Here is a 26,270-nt window from a genome sequence, read left to right as displayed (position 1 = left end):
CTCGGGACAGTTTATTCGATCTTTCTGCCCTTGCAGAATCCCGCTGTATCCCTGCACCGCTGCACTTTATGTCACCTCTCACAGCTTCATGACACCCGTGGACATTCAAAATGTCCGCAGATCTGCTAGCAGAGTTTGGTCAGGCGCCTGCTCCAGACAATAGGTCCAGACAGCAGCAATCGCAACACCAGAAAGACCCATTCTTTGATGCCGACGATAGCATCGATTTCTTCGGGTCATCGGGAAGTGTGCAGCACAACAAACGTCCCAATCCGACCCAGGGAACACCCAGTCAATTTGCAATTCCGGCAGCTTCATGGCAGGGCTCTGGTCATCGGGGATTTGACCTTCCCTTGAATCCACATAGCGACGTATTATTTGATGCAGAATTTGACACACCAGCAAGTGATGCAGACGACTGGGGTGAATTTGAGGGGCCTGATTCAAACACTCTACATGCGCAACCAACAGCTCTTCAGCAACCAGCAACAGTTACGTTGCCCAAAACAGAGCCTCGGCGAGATGATCCACAGGTTTCTAGGACAATTGACTTGCTAGATTCACTCTCAATGCAAGACTCCGCACCAGTTGTGGAACATCCGAAAATTGCCAAGAACCAACACAAACCTAATAATCAAGACCAGCCGACATGGGAGGATGATTCGTTTGGTGACTGGGGCGATTTTGCCGATGTGTCTGCTAGCCAACCTCCCCCCAAGGTCTCTAAGAAAAAAGCGAACCCACCTACAAGACCGCCTGTCAAACCCAATAAGCCGGCTGTGTCAACCTGGGATGACGAAGCCTTTGACGACTGGGGTGATTTTTCAGATGGGCCTAGTGTGAAACCTGTGCTCAAATCCAAACCCTCACCACCGACGGCTCCTAGCCCAGCTCCTCGTAGCTCTGTTTCCGGGACCACAACCCCCGCAGCCACCGTCCGTCCAACAAATATCCCACCGCCATCGGTCCTTCTCGAGTTATTCTTGGATGTGTTTGAGAATCTTCAGAAAGAGGCTGCACTCGCAAAATCCCAACTGCGATCCTCAACTCCGTCATCCTCAAACACCATTTCAACAACAGCTTTAAATATTCACAATATACTTCAATCGGCCGCTCGCGTAATTGCAGGGCGAAGTCTCCGGTGGAAACGTGATACAATCCTTAGTCAAAGCATGCGAATCGGCCCTGCCCGTTCCGGCAAAGCCGGTGGTATGAAACTTAACAGCGTGAACAAGCAAGAAAGCATCAAAGAAGAACAAGACGCTGTTGACGTGCTTACTACTTGGCGAGAACGGGCGGCTATGTTCAATGTTGTTCTACAAGCCGCAGGTCAGCGGCCAATCCCTACAGTTCCAGACCCTAATGCGCTCAAAGTTATTACGGCGCGGGCGGACCAGGGCGCATTGAAGGCTTCTCACCCATGTGCACTCTGTTCACTTAAGAGAGATGAGCGGGTTTTACGGGTGGATGAGCAAAGTGTTCAAGATAGCTTCGGAGAGTGGTGGACTGAGCATTGGGGTCACACAGCATGCAGGCGATTTTGGGAGACGAATCGAAATCTGCTTGGGCAGCGTTAAGCATAGTAGAGAAAAAAAACATAAACGTGACCTTATTATCGGGAAGGAACCCGAAATCTCTTCGACTCTCTACAAAGATACAAGATACAAGATACAAGATAAGATTCTGTATCCACCCGTGGACATCTCTACAAATCTCTTTGATTCGTCTTTCTGATAACACGAGCTCGGGAGTTTCCCCCTCACGGGGAACTTTTGCCCCCCCGCATTTTAGATCTTCAACATATCTCAACATGGGTGATGGAAGAGTCACAAAACGATCGTCAAATGCGTGTGTACGATGCCGGAGACAAAAAATCAAATGTTCCGGTTCACAGCCATGCGATGGTTGTAGCAAGCGGTGCGTTAAACTCTTATCGATGTGCGCTCGATTGCAATGCCGCTCTCGGGCCATTGACCCAGTTTATATATACTAACCTCGATAGAAAGCTTTCTTGTATTTTTAATGACCGTGATCAGAAGATCCTGGTGACAAGAGGGCAAGTCAAATGGAGTCTTGAAAAGAACCAATGGCTTACATTTATTGTAGCTACATCCTGGAGCTACAGCAGAAAATTGCGCGTATAGAGCAGAACGAGAAGGGCCAAGCAAGCCCTTACAGCTCGAATTTTGAAGCTCAGCCCATTGGTACGTCTTGCTTTCTACTTAGATTGTTACCTACTGACCTATTGTAGATCCCAGAGATCGCGAACATGTACCTACTTTGGAGAAGACCAGAACTCCAGAGGATCATGAGGAACCTCAGGACCTGGAGGATCTAGACTCTGAGCTAGCCAATCCATTATCGTCTGGTCCTCCTGCTTTTATGTCTGCAGCAAATGGGCGCACATGTAGGTCACGCTGGTTTCCTGGTTCCTTAGAATGCGCAACTCTAATATGTATAGTCTACCTTGGAACATCATCCAACTGGTCGTTCACTCGACGAGTTCTCAGCTTGGCACATCAGCACCTCTATCAGAATGCACTGCCCACAGAAACTTTGCTATTCGATGAAACGACCTATGAACTGGGATGGGATGGGCTACGAACAACCCCGGGCCTAGATGTCCCAGTTGTACCGACTCGCGACCATACCATGTATCTGATCAACGCCGTGCAATTCCGGTGCGGGCAATTGTATCACCTTTTCGAAGAAGAGGAGTTTATGAGCTCCTTGCAACGGTTTTACTCGGGAGATGGCCAATCCATGACAAATAGCTTGTGGTACATCCATTTCCTCCTCATCCTGGCTTTTGGCAAGGGATTCGTTCAGCCCAAGGCTCAAGGTAGAAAGCCACCAGGGGTGCACTATTTTGTCAAAGCTTTGCAGCTTCTGCCCGACCCGACTGCTCTGTACCGGGATCCTATGCTCGGAACGGAAATTCTATGTTGCATCGCTTTATACTACCAGTGTGTTGACTTTCGAACATCGGCACATAACTACGTAAGGTTTTCAAAGAAACGTTTCATGTGAAATACTTGGCTGACCAATATTCTAGATTGGCCAAGCCATGCGGATAGCCATGGCACAAGGAATGCATACTAATATGCCAGTCGAAGATTTAGGAGATAAAATGGTCCAAAGATCCGGCAAAATCTGGTGGACCATTTACATTCTAGACCGAGAAATGACATCGTTAATGGGTCTACCTCAGTCGATCAATGATCGATATGTGCAAACCCAGCTCCCCACCTTTGCAGACCCATCCGAAACAATGTCATTAGGCATGCACATCAAGTTGTCCCAGATCATCGCCGAGGTGAACAGCAGTAAGATTCCCTTAGCCTCTAGTGTTGATGATCGCCCCTAACAATATGAACAGCAATATATGTTGCCAATGGGCGTATCAACCGGACCTTTTTGCTTAGCACTAAAGCAGCATTGGCGAATATTGCAGGGCTTGCCGATGAGCTTCGCGAGTCATTTCCGCTACACTTAGATCCAGTCAAGGGCGTTTCTCGAACATCAGCGTACCTACATCTTCAATATCACCAGGTGCGTGTCTTATCCTTTGTGAGAAGAGAGGCATTCACTGACTACTCACACGATATTCAGTGTATCATCCTCGCCACCAGACCTCTCCTATTCTGCTTTCTTAAAATCCGCTTCGAGTCCCCAGAAAGCTGTTTAGAATCCCTCAAAGCATCTCAAAATGTCCGAAACCTGATGCAAATGTGTCTTGAATCCGCCCAGCACATCATCAGCATTCTCTCCAATTTACAGAGCCAAGGCCTTTTAGGTAAAGCAACATTTGCTACAGATAGGCCCTCTTGACTAATATCCGACTTCTAGAAACCTTCCTCCCCTTTGATCTAGAATCAGTTTTTGTATCCACAATCATCCTCCTGATGGGCCCATCAATCGACCCGCGCTTGTTAGAAAGCCACCCTAACTGGCTGGAGAAAGCGTACGCCATCTTCGACGAAATGATCAGAGACGGAAACCAAGTTGCTAGCTTCCGGCGATCCGAGCTCCAGCAGCTACACGAGACATTATTAGGATGTATATCTGGTGATCAGCCTCGACACTTGGCGGTCCCTGAATTCTTTCAGCAGGCTGATATTGTTCCTGACCCAGCTTCCCCATCTGCGACACCGATTCCTGGAACTATACCTCAGTCTGTTCGATATGATGATGCTCTTTTCAGGCCGGATCCCGATTTTGATGTGGAGTGTGATTTTAGTACGATGCTGACTTCGGCTGAGATTATGGCTGTTGCAGACTCGATTGAGAGCTATGATACTGAGTGGGTATCGAATGCGATGATAGAACATAGTATATGGTAAATTGAATGTCTAATGAATTGATGAGTTCCTAATTGGTATCTACTGATATTTTCAATGAACAGTATCGTGTGCTAAAATAATTATAAGCTAGTCTATCAGTTGAATGGTTAATAATACGTTTGCCTTGAATCTGAAAATGCCGTAAAAATCAATATACTCTTCTAATATCCAAAGAATCTAAAGCTTAGACAAAACCGCCGGCCGAATCTCAGAAAGCTCCTTCGACTCTCCAAGACGCCAGCTCACATCACCACCCCAATTCCCCTTCCCCTCATTGGGATCGGTATGCTTCCATTGCCACCGTGCTTCACGCTGTCGGCCAGCCTGCAGGAAATCCGAAACCCAAGACCCAAAGATAGGGAACATCTTAAACCCATGTCCAGAATCACCAGACAACAAAACAACGGATGACGACGTCTCCGGAACAAAATCAATAATAAAGTCCGAATCATCAGTATCAGCAAACCAGCAAAGCGACTTCTTAACCAGCGGGCGATTCGCAAGTGCCGGAAGAGTCTGCGCCAGCAATTTCCTCATTTGTCTCTCGTCATGCTCCGGCACGAACGCACTTTCCTCCAAAGTCCCAGGCGCATGAGAAACCCCAGTCTCAGGATCCGTATTGATATATCCTCCGCCCATAGGACAAATTTTCAACAGGTTAGTCTGCGGATCCGGCTCAAAGAGAAACCCCAGATCGCGAGCATATGTGACAGGAATACCACGCAGCGCAGAAGTCTCTTCATTCGTAAGATGAACATGCGCAACAGACCAAGACTTAGCCACGACCTTCTTCCCTATCTCCGAAACCAGACGGCCAACTGCACCGCCCGCTGCGACAATCACTAATGAAGATGGATGGAACTTCCCATCCTTCGTTCGGATTCCGGAGCTCTTCCTGCCTTGCGGTGTGCTGACATAGGCAATTTCGTCGACTGCGCCGCATTCTCCGAGGTAGAAGCGCACACCGGCTGCCTGTGCGGCGCGGTATACTCCTGCCAGGGCATTTCCAGAGTGTGCATACCCGTCGAATCGGTTCAGGTATCCATTCCATCCGGTCAATGGGCCGTCGAGCTGCCAGCAGGCTTGACGAATATCGTCTTCGCCCTTGAGAGGTATGACATGTGGTTTGATTTGATTGTTCCCTTCTGCCGAAGCTCGGAATCTATTGAGGGTGTTGATGGCTTTCTGGGGTGCTTCGCCAGACACGCAGTGGAGAAATCCGGTCTGGTGGAAATGAGGTGCGAAGAGAGGGGTTTTCCATGCGGCGATGGCTTTCTAATTAATAGATAAAACAAGATATTGGTCAGAACTAACTCGATTACTATACAGGCATCGAAGACCGTGACTTACAATTGTCAAATCGGTATAGAAGGAATCCTCGTATTCCGCGCGCACAATCTTGTTCAGGTCATTGGCAGCCGAATAGCGTGGAGGAATATGCTCGTCTCTTTCGAAGACAGAGATATTCGTGAAGCCTGAGCGAGTCAAATGAAGGGCGCTGGAGAGCCCGAAGGCTCCGCCGCCAACAATGATAATCGGGTCGGACTTGGAGATACCCATGGTGAGATATGGGAAACTTCTACCAGATGGTGTAATAGTTCGATATCTATAGTCGACTTACAGCTCAACACATCCGAGTTAACGGCGTCAATGCCGATTCCCTAGTGGGGGGTGCGGAGAAGTGGGCCATCGGGAGGCCTCCCGATGTGAGGGCTGGATATTTTTGATGGACAATGGACTTGGACACGATAACTGCAATAAGATATGATATGATATGGTGGGGGGAAGTCGAAGATTTGAGTCATTTGTAAAATAGTTACATTTAGGTGTCATGTCGGAGAAGTAGATACCCATATATTTATGCTATAGTCTACCAGTAGAGTTATATACTTCCATCAAGTCACTTTATTGGTGCAAGCAAAAGACATATAGCTCTATTTGCAGCAATCTAATCAAGGTAAACCATGTTGGCGATATTGAGGAATTCTGAGATACATGGAATTACCTTGGAATCCTATAGATAATTAGGTAAAGACTGAAAATGGACATGTATCATAATCTTAAGAGTAGAATTAATAGAAACTGACGAATACAGTGTGAGGAAGTATATTAGAAGGATGATAAAGTGCAAGATCTGTGAATTCAGAACTATAGAATATGTTGTACAGTGGCTTGAATCTCGGCGCAAAACGCACGCAAATTCAGAGGACGATAGGATCATGGCGGCTAGCAGTGATTCGAGTATAAACCGCATTACCAGGCCAGTTGACAATGTCATATTGGAAGTATAGGCGCTATAATGTATCGTGCATAATAACGGGATCCTGCATCTAAACAGAAACAAATAACAGTATGTATGCTTGGATTGTGAAAGTCCATATTATGCTAAAAATTCTATAAACTATTCATTTTATATCCTGGAATTAGTGGTTGCTGGGGTAAGTGAAACCCTCCTCCTGACCAAAGAATTCCTCCTTAATCAACCGCGGGCTAACGAAACGACGGAGAGGGTCAGAGCTACCAGCCTTATCGTTAGTTCCACTAGCACGGGCACCACCGAAAGACTGCTGGCCGATAAGGGCAGCAGTTGTCTTGCAATCTGTGAAAAGTAAATGGTCAGACATGGCAACGATTCACTTGGGTACTGTGAGACTTACTGATATAGAAGTTTCCGGCAGAGTATCGGAGCGCATCTTCAGCCTGGCGGATAGCAACGCGATCCTTGGCAAAGACAGCACCAGTCAAGGCAAATCCGCCTCCATTCTGATCAACAGACTTCAAAGTAGAAGCCCATTCGGCATCCTTGTAGATGTGCACAGCAAGCACCGGGCCGAAGATCTCCTCGTTGAAGAGACGGTGGTCTGGTGAATCGGCTTGGTACACAGTAGGGTGCACATAGTATCCAACTGATTCATCATAAGTACCACCCGCAATCAGCTTCAGCGAGGGGTCCTTGTTGCTAGCATCAATGATAGACTTGATCTTCTCGAATGATCCACGGTGGATGACAGGGCCCATGAAAGCTTCCAAATCCTTGTCCGGGTTTCCAATGGTGATCTCCTTGATGCCAGCCTTCAACTGAGCAAGGAACTCCTCTGCGCGGGACTCCGGCAAGTAGAGACGGGATGTGGCAGAGCATTTCTGACCCTGGTACTCGAATGAGCCGCGAATGGTGTGGTTGACTGCACTAGTGATATCGGCCGAGGGGTGAACAAGATGGAAATTCTTTCCGCTGGTCTCGGCAACGAAGCGAGGGAACTCGCGGTATTTCTTTTCGGCAACACCCTGGCCAATCTTACCATACAGAGAACGGAAGACATCGGAAGACCCGATAAAGTTCAAGCCGGCAAAGTCACGGTGTGAGAGAACAGTCTCAGTAATGGCTTCAGGGTCACCGGTCACAAATTGGATCACGTTGGGAGGGAGACCGGCCTCCAAAAGGATCTTGTAGAGCAAAGAGCTCGCGTAGACGTTAGACGCCGAAGGCTTCCACAGTACTACGTTACCCATTAGCGCAGGTCCGCAGATCAGGTTGCCACCAATGGCTGTGAAGTTGAATGGGGAGACGGCGTAAACGAAGCCTTCCAGGGGACGGTAGTCGATACGACTGCGATTAATTAGCAAAGAGTTCCTTAACAGTTCAAGACTTCGATATAGACTTACCTCCACATGCCATCACTGCCACGAGTTGGCTGCTTCTCCAGGATTTCAGCTGCCCAGTTGCAGTTCAGACGGAAGAAATCCGCCAATTCAGCCGCAGCATCAATCTCTCCCTGCCAGATGTTCTTTCCTTGTCCAAGCATCGTAGCTGCAATAATCTCGTATCGATACTTGGTGCAAAGCAGCTCGGCAGCCTTGAGAAAGATCGAAGCTCGATCAACAAATGGGGTATCTTGCCAACTTTGCTTTGCCTCCAGAGCTAGTTCAATAGCTGATCGGGTCTGTTCATCGGTGGCGAGTGGGTAGTTTGTGAAGGTAGTGGCATGTTCGGCAGGCAATGGTTGATCCCAAGACTTGGAGCTCGCTTGGAATTTTCCATCATAGAAGAGCTCACTCCGCACGGGTAGCTGGGAGCGGAGCTTGGTCAATGCTTCTTCAAGCTTAGCGCGCTCCGGTGAGCCTTTCTTGTATAGAAGCTATATTATAATCAGCATTGAGGTGGCATAAGCCTATATAGCTGTATCACACTCACGTTTGGTTCGTTTCGAGCATCGGGGAGGCGGAATGGCATGGTAGTCTTAGCACGAGTTTGAATAGAAAGTCCTGCAGGAACGGAGCGCAGGCAAGAGCCAGTAGGCCGTGCCGAGCGAAGTCTCATGAGTGTAGTAGACATGATGGATAGCAGTTTCGAGTCGAGTGAATTGCAATGTAAACTTGAGAAATCGGTTTGAGACGACAAACATATCTGTTTTAAGTCAACGAATGTCAACGACCCCTCCTAGAGATATCGGAGGCTTCTCCGTTTACCCCACATGATACTTGAAGTGAGCTTGAGCTATGACGGACAAGATAAAGCTAAATGCATAGCTACTGTTCGAGATCTGCAGCATCGGGAGGCCATCCGGTGTTCCTATCAGGCTGGATTGAGTAGTGTAATCTTATATTTCAAAGTAGATAAGCATGAGACTCGGAACTATGTACTTCAGATTATCATTATGCAACAAGAAGCTCAATCAACTAGAGCTCGCTGGGGCAATCCTCAGCTAGAACAGCTGGCAGGCGATCTCGCCGCAGCAGCAGCCTCGGCATCCCTAGTGACACCCGCGGTGGCAATTATTGATAGGTTCGTCTCGATTGCAAGCGCGCCGATTCCGCGCTAACAAGCTCCCAGAGCGCTCGTCGAGCAAGCTGCCTTCAAGCAACCCATTCTCCGCGGGCTTCGTCGGCATGCGCTCGGGGCTCTCCGACAGCCGGGTCTGTTTGTCTTCCAACGACCCTTCGGTATCGTCTGGGCCCTCTACGCGGCAACTTATTCCGTGGCAAATGTAACCGACACAATCAGTCGCAAGTTTGAGATAGCCGCCGCGGGGACGATCATATTTGCCACTACGATGATGGCCAACGTGCCGCTAGCGCTGTGGAAGGACATCCGATTTGCACAGGAATACGGCACCGGCAACGGTCCCGATGCCAAGACATCGAAAGCACACATTATCTCTGTACCCCTCCAGAACAAGTCATTGGCACGAACTGCAGCTGCTATCTTCCTTGTACGAGACGGTGTGACTATCTTTGGATCATTTACGTTGGCCCCGTGGTTGTCGGATGCCATCCCCGACGGCTTGGCGGCTCATCCCCACGCAAAGCCCATCATCACCCAGTTGACCGTGCCCGTCCTCACACAGCTGGTTGCAACTCCCCTACATTTGTTGGCATTGGATATGTATACACGGCAATATACTATGCCCTTCATGGAAAGGGTGAAGCATTCGCAGCAATATCTTCCCTCGTCTACTTTGTTACGTTGTGCCCGTATCATTCCTGCGTTTGGGATTGGGTGCTTGACGAATATGGAGTTGCGATCTGCTTTTCATGCCAAATTATCTGGTTAAATAAATCAATTTCATGCCTAACTATCTACCCATATCCTGTACAAATGGCTGTGATCAATAGACTCAACAAAACTATCTAGAAACGTTAATCTATACTCTATCATAAGCTTCTATCTAAACAAAGCTGATAAGCATCGCCTCATCACAAGCTTCTCCGTTTCCCTTTCAAGCATTCTCCACTTGCGTGGACTCCAGCCCACCCTTCTCGGTATCATTGACGTGCGCCAGAATCTCTGTCTGGTAAGGCATCTCCCGTGCAATTCGAACAGTATCAAAGACAGACTTCGACTGAACAAAAATATCATCAATCTCCTCCAGTGTACGGCCCTTAGTCTCCGGGCAGAAGAAACAGAAACACACACAAGCAAAGGCACTAATGCAGGCATAGACAATGTAATACCGCCAGTGGATAGTAGCGAACCCCACAGGGCTCACCTCTGCCAACACGAAGTTGAAGAGCCAGTTTGCTGCAGCTGACATAGCAGTAACCTTAGCACGCGTGCGTAGCGGTGCGATCTCCGCGGCATACATGAATGGGACAAGGAAAAGTCCAATGGGGAAGCAGAAAAGCGCTACGAAGTAGAACAAGAGTGATGCGCCAGCTGCAGACTGATTTCCAAGGTCGCTTGACAGCCCGGCCAGACAGGCCTGTGCAATGGCCATACCAGCAGTGGCAGTAATAAGCAGTGGACGACGTCCGAGACGATCAATGAGTAGAACGGCCAGGCCGGCGGCCAAAAATTGCCAGATTTGCAGACATCCGGTGATGATTCGTGAGAGTGTACCTGAGTAACCCAGGTCGGACTCGAAAATAGTATCAGAATAGAAAGTGATGATGTTGACACCGGTCATCTGTGCCAGAATGTTCACACCAACAGCAATAACTGTACGATGCAGGTGGCGATTCTTCGTGAGCGCAAATGGTGAAGACGAACCTGGCGATTCGGTGTTCTCATCACTTGCAAGTGATTGTCGGATAATGTCCAGTTCCTGTAGGACGTGCTCAGAGTCGACTGGCACATCTTCCATGCGGGCCAGCACTTCAGCTGCTTCCTCGAAGCGTCCGACACGTGCGAGCCAGCGGGGAGACTCGGGTAGTAGCATGATACACACCACAACAACGAGACCAAAGAGGCCTTGAAATGCAATTGGAAAACGCCAGCTGACAGAGTTGTCGCTGACATAGTAGAGTCCGAATTCCAACCATGTTGCAAGAGCAACGCCGCCAATTGCAAACCACCCCTCCAGCAGCACCATTCGTCCACGGGCCTCTGCTCCAGATGACTCGGAGACATACATTGGGATTGTAGCGGTGAAGCCACCAACACCCAGACCTATTCAGTTACTAGTTAGCTTATTGCAGCTTGTTCAATAATATGTTGGGGCTTTACCAGTAATGACTCTGCCAGCAATAAGCTGACCGAGCGAGAAGGGACTTGCTTGAATGGCTATGCCAACTAAGGCTATGCAACCAGCAAGAAAAATGGTCTTACGACGACCAAGTCTGTCACCTAGAAAGGCGCAGGAACCAGCACCTAGTGCACACCCAACTTCATAGATTGCGACCGTTGTGCCTTGAAATGGTCAGCATTGCTCTCATCAACCTGTAATGACTAATTCATTGATTAAATACCTTGAATTTTAGAGTTGTGAGCTTTCTCACTGCCAGTGGTATGCACGGTATCGATTTGAGGGAAGACGGCGATGAAAGAGCCCAGTGTCAACAGTCCATTGGCAACTGCCTGGTCGTAACCTTGTAGTACGAATCCAACAGCGCCAACAAGACCTATGACGAGGCTCAATGACTTGCCTTTGAGGGGGGCCATGGCGTTGACTCTATAGGCTTCTAATATAGTTGTTGAAAGGGTTTCGGATCAGTTTTAAAAACTTCTCTCGCACGATTTCAGGGGAGAGAATATCGGAATTAAAGGCTTCGGGGTTACCCAATGTAAGACCCCCTCCCCCACTTACTAACTTCTCAAGCGAGGGGCCCCAGACTGGGGGAGAGTACTCCGTACTCCGTACTTTGCATGTACCTAGGGCTATGGCTACCCACCCAAGAACAAGCTTAGGTACCAAGCTTCGGAGGTTCACCGAACGGGCCAACCGGCTCCTCAGATTCGATGGCAAGTGGAGCTTAGACTTCCTCCAAGTTTGGTACACTACGGCGCTAGGTGTGGTAGCTTTGTCTAGCCCCGGGCTTGTTGATATCCGGCAAATAGGATATTCCGAAATCACTTCGGTGATTACCTTCCGATCCATTTATTGGTATATCTTGATTTGACTCTGACCTCTATTAATGCCGCAGATCCACTTCCCCTCTTAGTTCTTACGGTACGTTTGTATCGAGATGAGAAGGCTGTGAGCTGTGAACCTGGGGCGTCGAGGATAGCGGTGTAGGGTATAACCCCTTCCAACTTACAGAGTATCTCTTATCTATTACATCCCTTTTCCCACCTCTGGCTGTTGTTAATGGTCGATATGATGCAAGTTGCCTGCTTCAGTTCTCACTCTTGATAAGGGCGCTGTGGAACATACGGAACATTTCTGGCCTCCCTAGCATCATCACGTCATCTTTGCGGTCAGCTTCAAGGCAATATTTTATTTGCCTCAACAAGATCAATGATCACCAGGTCAAATCTCCGAGATTCTCACCGCGTCCTCTATTTCAAAAAGCCTCCGACTTTCCATGCTATGAGAATATGACTGTCCCCGAGATCACCGACCAGACGCAGATCGTCACCTAAACCGACATCAATGCTGTCATTACGCCGGAAGATATACTCCGTACACAACCACGTCATGCGATCATAAAGTCATATATCATTTGGTACGCTATGAAGATGGCGAAAGAGAAAACACCGACTTCACTCTGCGAAAGACCTCCGTCTTCAACGCCCGGTACTCATTATCTGTCCGCAAAACAGCATCACGATTCTCAATTGCCCGACGAAGAAGATAGGCCAGACATTCACCCATAGCTCCCCAAGTGGAGCATTTATAAACTTCTGGTGTTCCATCGCCATCATTCATTTGAAGCAGCGAAAAGCTAACCTCATCAGACATACCATGGAGTTGTGCGAAGCGCACAGGCACAGTGGGCAAGCCAGACATGACACGATGCTTATGGAGTTGGTGGGCAGCCACCACGCTCTCTTTGTTGTGACTGGCCAGGAAGAGATTCACCGAGGGAAAGTCGCGGCTACCCTTATCTCCAAATTCTCCAATGTTCTTTCTCAGCGCCCCTTGGGCAATCATATTATATGCGTTGTCGGTGTCTTCCTTCGTGTCATGGATCAGGGACCGTTCATCCGTGGCCATGTATGCGCCTCTCACGAGCTTAAGACCAAGAGTGAATCCATCTTCTTTTGCCGCAGCGAGATGATTGGCCAGTGTCACTGGTGTGCTTTTGAGGTAGGCCTGGTAGGTATTGTAGATGGTGGCATAACCGTCACGATTGTATTTGCGCATAAGTTCCACAGCAACCCGTGCAATGCCTTTTTGGAAATGCTGAGATTCGGCATCGACGAGGATGCGAACCTTTCGGTCCTTGGCCTTGGTGCAGACCTCATGCAATGCATCCATCATTTGCTGCGGAGGCAACTTTCCAGCGGCAAAAGCCTCGGTGACTTTGACACCAGCGCCTGTCAGCCTTGTAAATTGTCAGCTGTTACTCTATGAAATAGGGGGGTTCGGGGTTATTTACTTGACTGCGAGGTAATCTTCTGCCTCTGTCATGTAGATGGTCTCTACTGTCCCTTCCCGCCAAGCCTCGATGCTGGGACACTGGTGGACCGAAGCATTGGTGGACACATCCCCGTGCTCGCTTTCCAAAGCAGCAACTCCCTGTCCATGTTGAGCCTGGGTACTATGATCAAACACAGTTTCAGCAGCGTATGTCAAAATCATACCGCGGAACCCCATGTCTTTCATTTCCCGGATGGTGGATCTGCATTCGGCTCCATTCTCTCCAGCACAGAATTGATTGTAGAACGTTTTCTTCAATATCCCATGCAGGAGCGGATTTCGATCCACATCAAATAGCCAGATCCTGTTGGGCTTGGAGAGGAAAGACAACAGCGAAAGCGCGGGAATGAGGAGGAATCTCTTTGACGATATGGTAGATACCAGCAGAGACCTAAGCAAGACGCGCGCCGGTAAAACAGAGAGAGGCGGTAGTGAGGGGCTCGGAGCTGTCTTTAACTGTGTGTGTGCTTGCAGTGTTGAAGTAAAGCGCAGTGCCATTGAGGCATTCACATAGCTCGTTGGCCGAGTGCATCGCGCAAGAGCGGCTAAAGGCTTTCCAGGAAGTAAGGTACCCATTTCTTTAAACTGATATTATGACTTTGGACTTCTGCTCGTGTCAATTTAGGCGAAGGGACCAGCTTCTATATTCTTCAATGCTGTTCCCCTCGTACAAAGCCAGATAGCATCTCGGACAGGTGCCCGGTGCCTTTGATAACTGATGAAACCCACCATGTGGGGTGATTATCGCTGCTGTTCAATCTCTCCACAAAGAGTCATGGAACCCGAAGAGCCTATTTACAGGACTGGTCCTATTGGCAATCCAGATAATACGATCGTGGGATGTCTGTACGGGAGACTCGCCGGTGGCGGGGTTGCTTTCCCAGGTTATCAACGGTATGCCTACCGACAGCGCCTTCTTGGTTTTCACCAAGTGACACAAAGATAGACTGAATTATGTGCTGTCTGCAGATTATCTCATATTACTTTGTGGGTTGTCCATATCGTTCAGGCATGACAGAAAGGTTTATGTACAATCTGAGACCATATGCCATACCTCATGGAAGGATAGACTATCGCTACCACGCGAGATGTACAAGATAAAAACTGTAGAATAGGAAATAGAACATAGAGTATGGCTAAAGCACATATTTTCTCGATGGTAGCCTACGCATGGTAGACTGAACTTTAAGACCACTGGTCCGCAACTCCTTTTATGCATATTATTATCTCTTTGCTATAAAACGCTCTCTTCGTCAACATTTAATTCTCAATGAGTCACGAAAAGCCCATCTAGACCTTCTTCGCCCGAGGTCTTCTCGGTGTCGGATGAAATCGGGAGGATTAGGGTTCAATAAGATGTGATCTTCTCCTTGTAGTAGCCATCTTGAATATAACCTCGCGGGGTTGGTGAAGCTATTATCGAGCATACACTGTATATTGTAGAACACATGATCCTTCACAATAGTGGAGTCATAGTCTGCGTTCTGCATTGTAGGAAACAGAACATCCGTGGCATAAAAGACAGACATGTTGGACTTTGACTACTCAATTTCAGAATCTAGACATTCCAGCTTGCATAGATTTCTCATTCTTCTATCTTTTCGTTTGTTGGTCATGAAGCTCCAAACAAGTATAGCTTGTCTTTCCCCCATGCCCACGCGTCTTCAGCACAGCGCAATGTTCAGGGCAGGCACTATACTATATTCTCGGCCAAACAGATACAGCAGCCTGTCTACCGTGCTGCCAATCAAACGAAACCATACAATAAGCACAAAAATTGGTCAAAAGTCTTCCTGGACCCATCCCATGTATGTTCGATTGAGTTGCCCAGTAGAGGGCAAATTTCCTTCATTGTTCCTTCAACAGAATGGTTTGGATCTGACATACATAATCTTCCTACTAGATACACAAAAGAACAGATCCTCGCTGTCCAAATCGCCCACCGCAAAGCATACACCTGGCAAGATAGAGCAGCTCTCGGAACCGTGCGCCTATTGCGCTGGGGTATGGATTTTGTCTCCGGGTATCACACTGGATCAACAACAAACACAAACACACTCTCCAACCACCTCATGACCGAGGAGAAATGGATCGCGAGATTTGTCTTCCTAGAAAGTGTAGCCGGCGTCCCAGGGATGGTGGCAGGGATGCTTCGCCATCTCAAAAGCATTCGCCGAATGAGGAGAGACAACGGGTGGTGAGCTGATATCATCCAGCTTGTAGACAAAAGAGGATCACCATCTCACAAAATACAGGATAGAAACTCTTCTCGAAGAAGCCTACAACGAACGAATGCACCTCCTAACCTTCCTCAAGCTCGCCGAGCCAGGCCCAACAATGCGGTTGATGGTCCTGGGCGCACAGTGTGTATTCTTCAGCGGATTTTCCCTCGCATATCTCATCTCGCCTCAGATCTGCCATCGCTTTGTAGGGTATCTAGAAGAAGAAGCTGTGATCACATACTCGAAGGCAATCTGTGACCTCGAGAATGGTCATCTGCCTGGATGGGAGAGCTTGCAGGCTCCAGATATGGCAATCAAGTACTGGCAGATGCCAAAGGGCCAGCGCTGTATGCATTCACTATTGCTGTATGTGCGCGCTGATGAGGCGAAGCATCGTGATGTTAATCATGCTTTAGGAAATTTGGATCAGAATACGGATCCGAATCCTTTTGCGGCGGGGGTTAGGGTTCAGGTTCAATCTGTTGCTCGTTCGGCTGGTGTTGCGCCAACTGTAGAAAAATAGTACGGAATCTTTGAGGAACGAGTCTCTGTGTTTTTTGGCCTTCATCAATGGTCTATCACAAAATAGTTTTGTTTCTGAAGAAGCTCCAGAGCTCGACCATATTATTAGACATTAAGCATGCCAATCCACTTAGTTATGTGAGTTACTAGATATCATTAGTAAAGCTTTTGTTATCTGTAAAGACATAAATTAAGCCCAATTTTTACGAATGATGCCTAACACCCGAGTATTGCATGTGCATAAAGCCGTTCAAAGGCGGGCTAGCTGCCGAGGCTTGTCGGGAGGTGATCCCGAGGGAGACCTAGACATACAACTGGTCAGCATTGGTTGTACAGAGTTCTTACTGAGAATCAACAAACCATTTCATTGTCTGTTTAACTGGTTTCTGATCAAGTTACGAGGGCATTTAGTAGCGGTGTGGGTTTGGTTTACCCACACAAGGGTCTAGCCAAATACGCAACTTCGCTAGACGATCAGTAAGAAATATCAGAAAGACAACTTTTTGAAACAGAAATCTCACCGAAATTATAGATCCTAAGGACTTTTAACATACTAGGAGGGTCTATGGTCCTAGATACGTGGGAGAAAGAAAGAAAGCTGAATGATGCCCAAGAAATACCATTTGTTTGGGATAAAAGAGTAGAGATATGGTAAATACATGCAGGAGAATGCCGCACCAGAAACGAGAGGCCTGATAATCCTAGCCATGTAGACATACATAGCTATGGTTTTTGGAGGGGCCGAGGAAAACTGCCGTGGTCTGGACGCGTCTGCATTATGAGCTGGAACCCAATTAGGCGACCATAAAGTTGCCTATAGAGATTCCACGTGCCTTTGCTCGAGCATGTCTTTCCATTTAGTCTGCAAATTTGGGATCGGCGGGTCTACGCATGTTGCGGTGCCTGGAGGGCTCCAATGCGCGGACCGGTCAGATGAATCCGGTTCAAATCTGCGCCAAGCTTCATTTTGGGCATCCATACCGGGGGAATTGGGTCCGGAAGTTGGTGCGAGAGCCGTGGTGGCAGAGCGGGTTCAGTGATCAGCCATTGTCAAACAAGGAATAGGCTACCACGCTGCTAGTTTGATGAAAGTCGTGTTGATTGTCGGTCAACGACTGTCAGAGTAATCGAGACCATGACAGCGATGACAGATCGCAGGAGATGATATCAATTTCGAATGTAGGGCGATCAGTGGGGACTAATAACTTTGGGCCGATACCGCCGCAGGCTGGAATTGGTTAGCGATTCGTTCAAGAAGATACGGGATGCGGGATCTGCGTAATTTGCAAGAACAACGCTCGGGAAGTTGCACGATGCAGCAACGATCACATGGGGGAGAATCCAATAAAAAAGAGGGGTTCCTTACGGGGCTGTTCAGCATGCTGTTGCGCTTGTTTCGGCCTTTCTTGATGTGGTTCTTCAGGGCGGTCGAGTCCAAGGGTTTGAGAAGTTCGAAGCTGCAAAGAAGTTCGCCGGAGACTGACATGATAGCGCCCCAGTTATCGAACTCACCGCAATACTGTGAAAGGTCAGTATGAGTCTTGGGAACACAGTACAAGATAGCTTACGTTGGGTGCAGAAAACACAGTCACCAGAATGCGATCCTGGTAGAACTCATATCCATCCTCAACCACCATGTGGGCGCGGCAAACCAGGTCAAAGTCGTGACGCTGCAAAAAGTCCATGATCACCTTCTTTCCGAAGCAGTAGCTGACACCACGCTCGTTAGGTTCCCAGTCTTCCTCCATGTCTGCCGGGTCACTCCACAGGAGGTCGTTCAACAGGCCATAGTCCGGCACGTCAGTGGGGCGAGCGATGCCGCGAATGTCGTCCATATGGGAAAGACTAGGAGAGAGACCACCGTGGACACAGAAGATTTTACCGGCCACAATCGCAGCAATCGGGAGGGTATTGAAGGTATCGATGAAGGTCTTCCAGACCTTGATGTTGCAACGGCGCTTGCACTCATCATAGAACCCATAAACACGGGTAACGTTGGCACACTCATGGTTTCCTCGAAGCAGGAAGAAGTTCTCGGGGTATTTGAGTTTATAGCACATCAGCAGAAGGATCGTCTCCAGACTCTGCTTGCCTCGGTCGACATAGTCACCCAGGAAAAGGTAGTTAGAAGCAGGAGGGAATCCACACATCTCGAAGAGTCGAATGAGGTCAGTGTATTGGCCGTGAACATCGCCGACAATCTTCACGGGAGCCGACAGTTCCAGCAGAGCGGGCTGCGATAGGAAGAGCTCGCGAGCGGCGGTGCAGATGGCGGTAATCTCCGCGTTCTTCAGGCAGACTGTTTTGGTAACCTTGCTAGAATAACCAGCATCTAGGAGTCGCGAAATCATGTCGTCCAAATCAATGGATTTCAAAGCGCCCATGCCCATACCAGGAGATCCAGAAGTCTCTAAGGGGGCGTTCAAGATGAAGTCCAGAATGGGATTCAGTTGGTTCTCTCGCTTCATCAGAATTGATTCACCCGCGACCGCGGAGGCCCCAGTTGGGGGCCCACCAGAGGGAGGGCCATCTGACACATGGTCGACTTCGCCGCTCTCCTTCATCGCATCCACATCCTTATGGCCTCGCTGCAAACTGGTGGAAAGTGAGGGAGATGGCGGGGGTTGGGGGGAGCCGGGTCGCGAAGCGGTCTCGGAACCAGGCGACTGGGGGAGGCCGGCATTGGAGCCAGGGCGGCTTCCGACTGACTTGAGGGATCCAGCATCGGATTTGTCGGTCTGGCTCTCAGTCCGGGAGAGAGCAGTGGTGGAGCCCCGAGGGCTATCAGAGCTGCGAGCACCAGGGATTTTCGATCGGATCGAGCCGCGGAACGAGCGAAGCGACTCCTTGGTGTCGGTTTTGGAAAACGAAGGATAGGACTGCAGAGTGTCGCCCGAGGCGTTGCTCTTGGAATGCGACTGACCCATCACTACAAGGATCGGGTAACTGCCAAGCTTGAGTTGAGATGATCGCACGAACGATGGAAGTTCAAACTGTTATGCCGAGAAACCCCTGTTGTGTTGCTGGAATGTGTTGGCCCGAGCTTCTGCAATATTACAAAAAGCTTGGAAAGTCTGTGCAAAGAATGCGCAGTGGTTTGTGTGGGTACTGATTATCACTAATCCACCAGGCCGAGACCTTGAGGAACACACGGGCGGCGGTAAGTGCGAGACGTGAGCACAGTTACAAAGCGAAGAGGTGAGGCAACGAGGCTAAAGTGAAGATTCGGAAAGCCAGGGGTGTTGTGATTGATGCAGGAAGAGTTTTCGAATGGTGAGAAGCTAAAGATAAAAGGCGGGAAGCTCCTAGGTGAGAGGCTGAAGCTCTACAGAAAGTTAGCCTCTTGCACGAGACAATGCAGGTGCGGGATTGCAGGGCTGACTCCGCAGAAACCCAGGTGGCATGTGGAGGTGAGAAAGAGAAGGGAAAAAAGGAAGCAAGGGAGGTCCTTGGAAAGGGACTGGGAATGGTGGGTTTGCGGGTAGAGGAATGCGTCATTATGTACGAGGTGTTTAAAACGGGGTGGTATTCCCACATAATAGTCCGCAGGCGGAGACCCCGGGGGGACAATTTACCTCAAAAAGAATCCAATGGGAAATATCAAAAGGGCTGCAAGGATGAAAACAAGAACAGCGAGAGGGGAAGAGGAAAGTTGGAAGTCAAGATCAAGGTCAGAAAGGTAGGCAAAAGTACTCCGCCACCGCTAATACAGCGAGAAGGTACTTGACGGGTACAAAGTGGCTGCTTCTGTTTCTTGGGCCCGGTCTCGATCGGGGTGGATGAGGTCAGCCGGATTATCTCTCGGACCGAGCTATACAAAGAACTTAAGACAGTTGCCTGATCTAGAGAGAGTCTGGACTCTCATATATATAACATTTTATAGTGAATATCCACCTTAATCAAAAGGTTATTTTTCTTTTTTTTTTTTATTTCTTTTCTTTTTAAAAACTACTACACATTTAAAGAAAAGTGTCCTCATTGGAGATCTGTACATATGTATATATCTCTCTCTATAGCTTCACACCACAATCTTATAGAAATATGTTCTTTTTTCTCTTTCTTTAATCTTGTAGGGTCTGAATTTCTCTTTCCGATGTCCTCCCCCATAATCTAGGTAAGGCCTGGCCATTTTTGAACCCCCACTATTAGCGCTTGATAAGCGATGGTTGTCTCCCTACAACGTACATGCATTTACATTTGAATCTGGGCCACCTGAAGAGACCATCACAAATGAATTTGCAGAGCCAATCGGACACCAAGAATCTTTTTCCGATCCTACCCGATCATTCACAAGAGCATCTATCTTGGACCCCGCCATCAGGGGCACGTCTCCTATCAGAGGCGATGAAGATAAAAGTGCAGCACCCACTCGACTAAAGGATTCGACAACGCGTTCGGAAGCAAAATGATACATCACAAAGTTATATGTTGCTGCGTGGTAGAGCGTAAGCACCCCTGTAAATACTTCCAACGGGGGAAGGCGGTTACAGGATAGTAGAGGCTGTTCAGAAACAAGATACACCCTGACCCCATGATCTGATCGTAGCGGAAGCAGGCAGGAGCCACAGATAGTCTTGGTTCTGCACGAAAGCAACCACGCGGCATGCCAAGGGATCGGTGTGGCGGAGACACCGCTTTTTCGCCCCTCCATCTACCCCTTCCTAGCTGGAAGCGCCTGCCACGGACAATCTCCCTTTCTAACTTGATGGCAGGCCTGTCGATCGAGCCACATTAGGTGCTGCGACGCTGCGATGCAGCTGCTGTGATCCCGGTGCCACGTTGTTGAAGGAGCAGCGAGCGCCGCTGCAAGAAAGCCTCGTCTTGGCAGCCCCAAGCCCAACTCTAGTCCTGGCGGAAAGCAGGGACCAGGTAATTGTGGGCGCAGGGCAGAAACCGGGCCTCTCCTGCTGCATATCGCGTGGGTGGGTGCAATACGTGATTGCCACTGCTTGGTACTGCGGGGCAGTAGAGCTAGCCTTATCATTCGAGAATAGAGTAGAGAACGATCCCCAGGTGGGAAAATGGTCTCGTGGATACGAGCCCAAGGTGGAACCCGATCGAGGCTTACTCCAGCTCTATTTTCGTAATGTGTCGTCCTGGGATCACAATGAGGCCTATCAGCCGGTGTGTCATGTTCACTTTGACGGTGCTCTTTGCTTCCGACCCTTCTCCCCAAGACTCCTTCTTGTCTGCGGCAGCTTGTACGGCAGATGTGGTGGGCATACGATATTCAAAAGAGTTGGCGAGAATGATGTTCCGGTCCTATCGAGAGTTTTCTATTAGTGCCGCTGTACGCGTAGTTCATAGGTGAATGCTTACCGCATCGGTACACTTAAAAAGCCCGACAAACATGCGAGTATCTGTGGTATGGATCCGCAGTGTGCGACCCAAGAGCCCTTCCAAGTACTGAACAGACTGGTCGTGATCCATTGTGGTTGGTGGGTTGTTCGTGTCAGCAGGCAAAGGACCTCCAATGTGCGGGGGAGTTGAAGTCTGAGGGTAGCCGAGCTGAAAAAGATTCCGAGGCAGGAAGGACAAAGTCAGATTATTCGGGGGGTTGGCAGGATTAAGTAATTTCTCTTGCAGTTTGAGACTACCCTGGCCTTGTCGTTAAATTGAAGGAGGGACGACGTCGGCAAACAGCTTCGTTGCCTGAGGCCACTTAAGGCTAATGGAGCGGGTCCATAACAACCATCACGCCAAAATCTATGGACAATGTAGAAAGAGCTATAGAGCGTCTGAATAATGAAGAGTCAGTGTACTTAAAATAAGTACCAGCTACCAGCCTTACTCTATACGTAAATTTATGTATACCTAGTGACTATATCGAGCTGGTTACCATTCTAGGCAAGTGATCACAATACCCCAATATCGCTAGTTACATAGGGCCGGATCAATGATGACGCACCCTTACCCAGCCTGCAAATAAAGTCGTAAGTCACTGAAACATTGAATTAAGCTGGATATCAGGCGATGTATGTGAATGTTCATTAAGAGTCAAAACCTTGGGGTTTCAAGTATTCCCAGGCTTCCAAAAACGCCAAAAACCGAGAAGAATCCCCGGTTCCTTTCGAGAAAGGAAGAAAAGCAAGGCAATATAATTAGCCAGTAACACCTTGTCCAAATAGCCCAATAGGTATCACGAAATAGATAGAAAGGAGAGGATAGCCTCTCCTGATATAAACACCAGCGCGCGATGATAAAAACGGACCCGCGTAACCAGATTACATCCAGGCCATTCCTCCTACCCAGTTCTTGGGCGCCTGCACCAATCCATCACTACCGCTTCTGCTATCCATGTCCATGTCCATGTCTACATCAGCACCCATCTGATTGGATCCGGGACTGTTGCTCTCGCTCGAGCTGTCTCCGGGGCTCATCTGATTAAACGCCTGTCGACGCAGGAGATCCTCCTGGGTGAGCGCAGTCTCATTGGCACGGGGTGCAAGCGCTTGACGGGATGGTCGGAAAGACGATGATTGCTGGGGTGTTTGTTGGAAGAATCGGTGTAATGTTTGCTGTCGGGGGTCAACGGCTTCTGGTATTTCGAGAGTCGGCTCCGAGTCCATTGTATCCATATCGGTGGCCTGTGTAGACTCCTGCTGCTTTTGGGCGGAGAAGATCCATCGTAGGGTGTTCTCTGCTAGCTGTCAGCGAGGTTGAACGTTGATGCGATCAAGGGAGAGTGCCCCAAGGGCGAGGCGAGGCACTTACGGTAAATCACTTGGTCACTGGGACGATCGTCTCTGAAGCGCTTTCGCGTCCGACTATGGAGATGTGTGCTCCCAGTCCCCATGCCCCATTCATTGGGGGCCGGAACTGAGGGACTGGTCGGGAGAGCTGTGAACGAAGCTTTGCGCTTGAGGGACATGTTTATAAGAGCTCTGTGTATAGTAAGGTGGAGCGGTAGAGGGCGTGTAGTTGTAATCGCGTATAAAAAAAGTCTCACGGGGGTAGTAATGACAAGAGAAGAGACGTGTGAGGAATTGAGACGAGGACCGATGCAAACACAATCTGGGCGCGTCATCTCCGGGATTCGCGTTGCATTCCGTCAGGCTAAGCCAAAACGGGTAATATAGGTAACTTGGATGCTCCCAACTTTCTAGGACATCTAAGACCTCTTCATTTCTAGAAGAAGCAGACTATGTATAATCAATGGATATATTCAACCTAGGGCTTTCGATGTCATTGCTTCGACAATGCGACCGTCCTTAGTCGCGATCATTCTTTCGGTATCCTACTTCAAACATAAGATATACAAGGTTGTACCACGAACTCTTGATGACTGTGTCGTTTGTCATTTCCACAAACAGCCACTCATTTTTATGCAGCTATTCCCCTTTAGCTTGGTTTGCTGGTGTATGTTATAAGTACATATGCGTACTTCCGAGCTTCAAGTTGATAAATGTAGAAATATATGATATTGACTATGGACTCATATAAAAAACGTATATTTACCATCTTTCTCTGTATCTCCTAAGTAGGATCTATACAAATAATAAGTATCCATGGAAATCATCTAATATCTTGAAGATGCCAATTGGCGCTGAGCGGGATCCCCACCATATGACGCTCCCCCCACTTTCTAGAGAGCTTCATCTTGTAGACAACCACTTCCCGAGGTCTTTCAACCTTGACGTTGACCTATTTCAGACCCTACCATGCCATCTCGCCAGGCCTCTCACTCTGGATCATGGTACTCAGATAGTGCCCGAACCCTGGCCCGTCAGTTGGATGGCTGGCTGGCGCAGGTGCCAGACACGATGGAAAAAGTCGGCTCGCTGCCAACTCCAGGAGCCAGAGTGATCATCGCACCGTATGTCCGAGACTCCCATCATGCATATGACATTCTCCAGAACGAAGCATACTAATCAACTAGGCATGCGGGTTATTCGTACTCGGGGCCATGCGCAGCCTATGCATACAAGGCGCTGGACCTCTCCAAAGCGTGGGCTTACCTCCCGCTTTTTTTTATATGAAACTCCTCTAACCTCACAAATAGGAAGAGAATCTTTATTCTGGGACCATCGCATCATGTCTCGCTCGCAACACTGGCTCTTCCAACGCTAACTTCCTACCGTACCCCTCTATCCGATGAACCCCTCCCACTAGACACCGAGCTGATTACCCAGCTTCTCGAAACCCAGGCAACCAGACCAAACGGGGCAAAGATTAGCTTCACAACTATGTCGCGTTCGGTCGATGAAGACGAGCACAGCATCGAGATGCACCTGCCCTACATTCACCGTTTGCTCCAGCTCCAATATCCGGATTCTCCAACCTCTGAATACCCACCTCTAGTCCCAATCATGGTCGGAAATACCTCGGCTGCGACAGAGCAAGCATTCGGGGCCCTCCTAGCCCCCTACCTGGCGGACCCGGCAAATGCCTTTGTGATAAGTTCAGATTTCTGCCACTGGGGCCTCCGATTCCGCTACACATACTATGTTCCACAGGCCCCCAGGCCAGGGCCACAACTCCCACTGTCTGGCGATCTACTTCCGCAACCCGGGATGGACGCAAGCAGCGTTGATCAGGCCATCGAGATGGCTTCAGCAGGTCACTCCTTGCGGCAGCGCGATTGCATCTCAAGCCGTGAACCCGCCGTTCACGAAAGTATCTCAGCATTTGACATGGCTACGATGGCTGCTATTACAACGGGATCTTCACAGTCTTTTCTCGACATTATTGAACGCACGGGTAACACAGTATGCGGGCGCCATCCGATCGGGGTAATCATGGCCGCCCTGGAAATCGTCACGGCAAATCAAGCAGCCGAGCAGGAAGGACGCTTTTACTTCCTGCGGTATGAGCGTAGCTCGGATGTAGAAGATCTTGATGACAGCTCGGTGAGCTATGTATCTGCATTTGCCGTGCTTTAAGATAGTCCATCACATTCCCTTGATGCCAGGGTCTTTCAGACTCTTTCTCCTTGCTTTTTAGCTCGGATGACGGGGGTTAGCTCTAGCAGGGATCGCTAAAGTAAGGCTAGTATCAATGAGTCATGAGTATCATAACCAGAAATTACCTAGGTTTGACTTGTGCAATATAACATTGAAGATTGCGTGTCCACCTGGAACCGTGGGTATTTCTTCCTTTTGTGTGATGAACTGTAGCACTCACCAAGATCACCAGTCTAGACACATGACAGGCTCCATCGCAGGCACTCGCCATCTGGTTTATACCTCCAGCTTCTCCGGATGCCATCGGCTGACATTCGGCTGACATGGGTTGATATCCGTGGGATATCTGGAACCCCGAGACTTTCCTTTTTGTACTCACCAGTAGAAAAAGAAGATCTTAGGCTAACAATAAATGGCCCGAGTGACTCGTCTTAAAGTTTAAAGTCAAGCCTTGAAACACATTAACGCCAAGGCATCCCGCAGTCGATGGTTGCACTTGGGATTCGCCATGCACCTAGTACCTAGATCTTCCATATCTTAGATATAAATTGTTTCAAGATGAGATCTATTGGAAATACGTCAGTACTCCAATCAACGGAGTATTTCTTCACTGTTATCCAGAAAGGTCAAACGTGGAACACCTCCGTCCCTTAATTTAGCCGCTGAGCTGTTGGAGGCGTTCTTCAGCCAATCCGGCAGCCCTGGAGTATCTCTACCTGTCAGCCTCTACCCCTTCCATTATATTTCAACTAACCAGATCGCAGAGATGGACCTTTCGGCTTCCTGGTCCTGTCGGAATCTAGGCGCCGAGGACCCTCCTCTGACAAGCCCTGTGGCAGGGTGCAAACAATATTTCTTTGGTTTTCTTTGAAGCCAGCCCACTTTAGGGCTTCATTGTCTAATTGATCTATTGTCCGGCAATGCAGACAAAGAGTGGATCTAAATGTACACAATGTGGTATTGTAAAACAAAGCGCCAAAA

The 26,270-nt window shown here is 48.8% G+C and overlaps 13 protein-coding genes across 13 annotated transcripts; 5 read left to right on the top strand and 8 right to left on the bottom strand.

The window, feature by feature from the left end:
- Positions 1-110: 110 nt before the first annotated feature.
- Positions 111-1,577, top strand: N7517_003012 (uncharacterized protein; the record flags this gene model as incomplete). Its single annotated transcript, XM_056720742.1, has 1 exon — positions 111-1,577. One exon carries the CDS (start codon positions 111-113, stop codon positions 1,575-1,577), a length of 1,467 nt encoding a protein of 488 aa, XP_056584877.1.
- Positions 1,578-1,810: 233 nt separating this feature from the next.
- Positions 1,811-4,343, top strand: N7517_003011 (fungal specific transcription factor domain-containing protein; the record flags this gene model as incomplete). The annotated part of the gene is made up of 8 exons (XM_056720741.1): positions 1,811-1,848; positions 2,107-2,204; positions 2,252-2,407; positions 2,462-3,000; positions 3,056-3,326; positions 3,380-3,552; positions 3,613-3,796; positions 3,850-4,343. The coding sequence occupies 8 exons, from the start codon at positions 1,811-1,813 to the stop codon at positions 4,341-4,343; spliced, it is 1,953 nt and encodes a 650-aa protein (XP_056584876.1).
- Positions 4,344-4,520: 177 nt separating this feature from the next.
- Positions 4,521-5,903, bottom strand: N7517_003010 (NAD(P)/FAD-dependent oxidoreductase; the record flags this gene model as incomplete). Its single annotated transcript, XM_056720740.1, has 2 exons — positions 4,521-5,618; positions 5,694-5,903. 2 exons carry the CDS (start codon positions 5,901-5,903, stop codon positions 4,521-4,523), a joined length of 1,308 nt encoding a protein of 435 aa, XP_056584875.1.
- Positions 5,904-6,766: 863 nt separating this feature from the next.
- Positions 6,767-8,676, bottom strand: N7517_003009 (uncharacterized protein; the record flags this gene model as incomplete). Its single annotated transcript, XM_056720739.1, has 4 exons — positions 6,767-6,942; positions 7,001-7,950; positions 8,007-8,479; positions 8,536-8,676. The coding sequence occupies 4 exons, from the start codon at positions 8,674-8,676 to the stop codon at positions 6,767-6,769; spliced, it is 1,740 nt and encodes a 579-aa protein (XP_056584874.1).
- Positions 8,677-8,998: 322 nt separating this feature from the next.
- On the top strand, positions 8,999-9,895 carry N7517_003008 (uncharacterized protein; the record flags this gene model as incomplete). Its single annotated transcript, XM_056720738.1, has 2 exons — positions 8,999-9,126; positions 9,175-9,895. The coding sequence occupies 2 exons, from the start codon at positions 8,999-9,001 to the stop codon at positions 9,893-9,895; spliced, it is 849 nt and encodes a 282-aa protein (XP_056584873.1).
- A 165-nt stretch (positions 9,896-10,060) lies between these two features.
- Positions 10,061-11,721, bottom strand: N7517_003007 (sugar porter family MFS transporter; the record flags this gene model as incomplete). Its single annotated transcript, XM_056720737.1, has 3 exons — positions 10,061-11,229; positions 11,287-11,469; positions 11,529-11,721. 3 exons carry the CDS (start codon positions 11,719-11,721, stop codon positions 10,061-10,063), a joined length of 1,545 nt encoding a protein of 514 aa, XP_056584872.1.
- A 1,009-nt stretch (positions 11,722-12,730) lies between these two features.
- N7517_003006 (proline dehydrogenase family protein) lies at positions 12,731-13,819 on the bottom strand (the record flags this gene model as incomplete). Its single annotated transcript, XM_056720736.1, has 2 exons — positions 12,731-13,547; positions 13,602-13,819. 2 exons carry the CDS (start codon positions 13,817-13,819, stop codon positions 12,731-12,733), a joined length of 1,035 nt encoding a protein of 344 aa, XP_056584871.1.
- A 1,473-nt stretch (positions 13,820-15,292) lies between these two features.
- On the top strand, positions 15,293-16,387 carry N7517_003005 (alternative oxidase; the record flags this gene model as incomplete). Its single annotated transcript, XM_056720735.1, has 3 exons — positions 15,293-15,450; positions 15,546-15,839; positions 15,898-16,387. The coding sequence occupies 3 exons, from the start codon at positions 15,293-15,295 to the stop codon at positions 16,385-16,387; spliced, it is 942 nt and encodes a 313-aa protein (XP_056584870.1).
- A 1,197-nt stretch (positions 16,388-17,584) lies between these two features.
- On the bottom strand, positions 17,585-19,313 carry phzA (putative serine/threonine protein phosphatase; the record flags this gene model as incomplete). The annotated part of the gene is made up of 3 exons (XM_056720734.1): positions 17,585-17,614; positions 17,753-17,905; positions 17,955-19,313. 3 exons carry the CDS (start codon positions 19,311-19,313, stop codon positions 17,585-17,587), a joined length of 1,542 nt encoding a protein of 513 aa, XP_056584869.1.
- A 1,770-nt stretch (positions 19,314-21,083) lies between these two features.
- N7517_003003 (uncharacterized protein) lies at positions 21,084-21,299 on the bottom strand (the record flags this gene model as incomplete). Its single annotated transcript, XM_056720733.1, has 1 exon — positions 21,084-21,299. The coding sequence occupies one exon, from the start codon at positions 21,297-21,299 to the stop codon at positions 21,084-21,086; it is 216 nt and encodes a 71-aa protein (XP_056584868.1).
- Positions 21,300-21,450: 151 nt separating this feature from the next.
- On the bottom strand, positions 21,451-21,816 carry N7517_003002 (LSM domain-containing protein; the record flags this gene model as incomplete). The annotated part of the gene is made up of 2 exons (XM_056720732.1): positions 21,451-21,648; positions 21,706-21,816. 2 exons carry the CDS (start codon positions 21,814-21,816, stop codon positions 21,451-21,453), a joined length of 309 nt encoding a protein of 102 aa, XP_056584867.1.
- Positions 21,817-22,610: 794 nt separating this feature from the next.
- Positions 22,611-23,257, bottom strand: N7517_003001 (uncharacterized protein; the record flags this gene model as incomplete). Its single annotated transcript, XM_056720731.1, has 2 exons — positions 22,611-23,026; positions 23,101-23,257. The coding sequence occupies 2 exons, from the start codon at positions 23,255-23,257 to the stop codon at positions 22,611-22,613; spliced, it is 573 nt and encodes a 190-aa protein (XP_056584866.1).
- A 790-nt stretch (positions 23,258-24,047) lies between these two features.
- On the top strand, positions 24,048-25,268 carry N7517_003000 (protein MEMO1; the record flags this gene model as incomplete). The annotated part of the gene is made up of 3 exons (XM_056720730.1): positions 24,048-24,202; positions 24,266-24,334; positions 24,389-25,268. 3 exons carry the CDS (start codon positions 24,048-24,050, stop codon positions 25,266-25,268), a joined length of 1,104 nt encoding a protein of 367 aa, XP_056584865.1.
- Positions 25,269-26,270: the final 1,002 nt, after the last annotated feature.

This window comes from Penicillium concentricum (genome assembly GCF_028827145.1).
Source record: "Penicillium concentricum strain IBT 3081 chromosome Unknown utg000001l_segment0_segment0, whole genome shotgun sequence".
Taxonomy (NCBI): domain Eukaryota; kingdom Fungi; phylum Ascomycota; class Eurotiomycetes; order Eurotiales; family Aspergillaceae; genus Penicillium; species Penicillium concentricum.
Note: the sequence above shows the minus strand (reverse complement) of the source record. Positions and strands in the feature narration are given on the sequence as shown.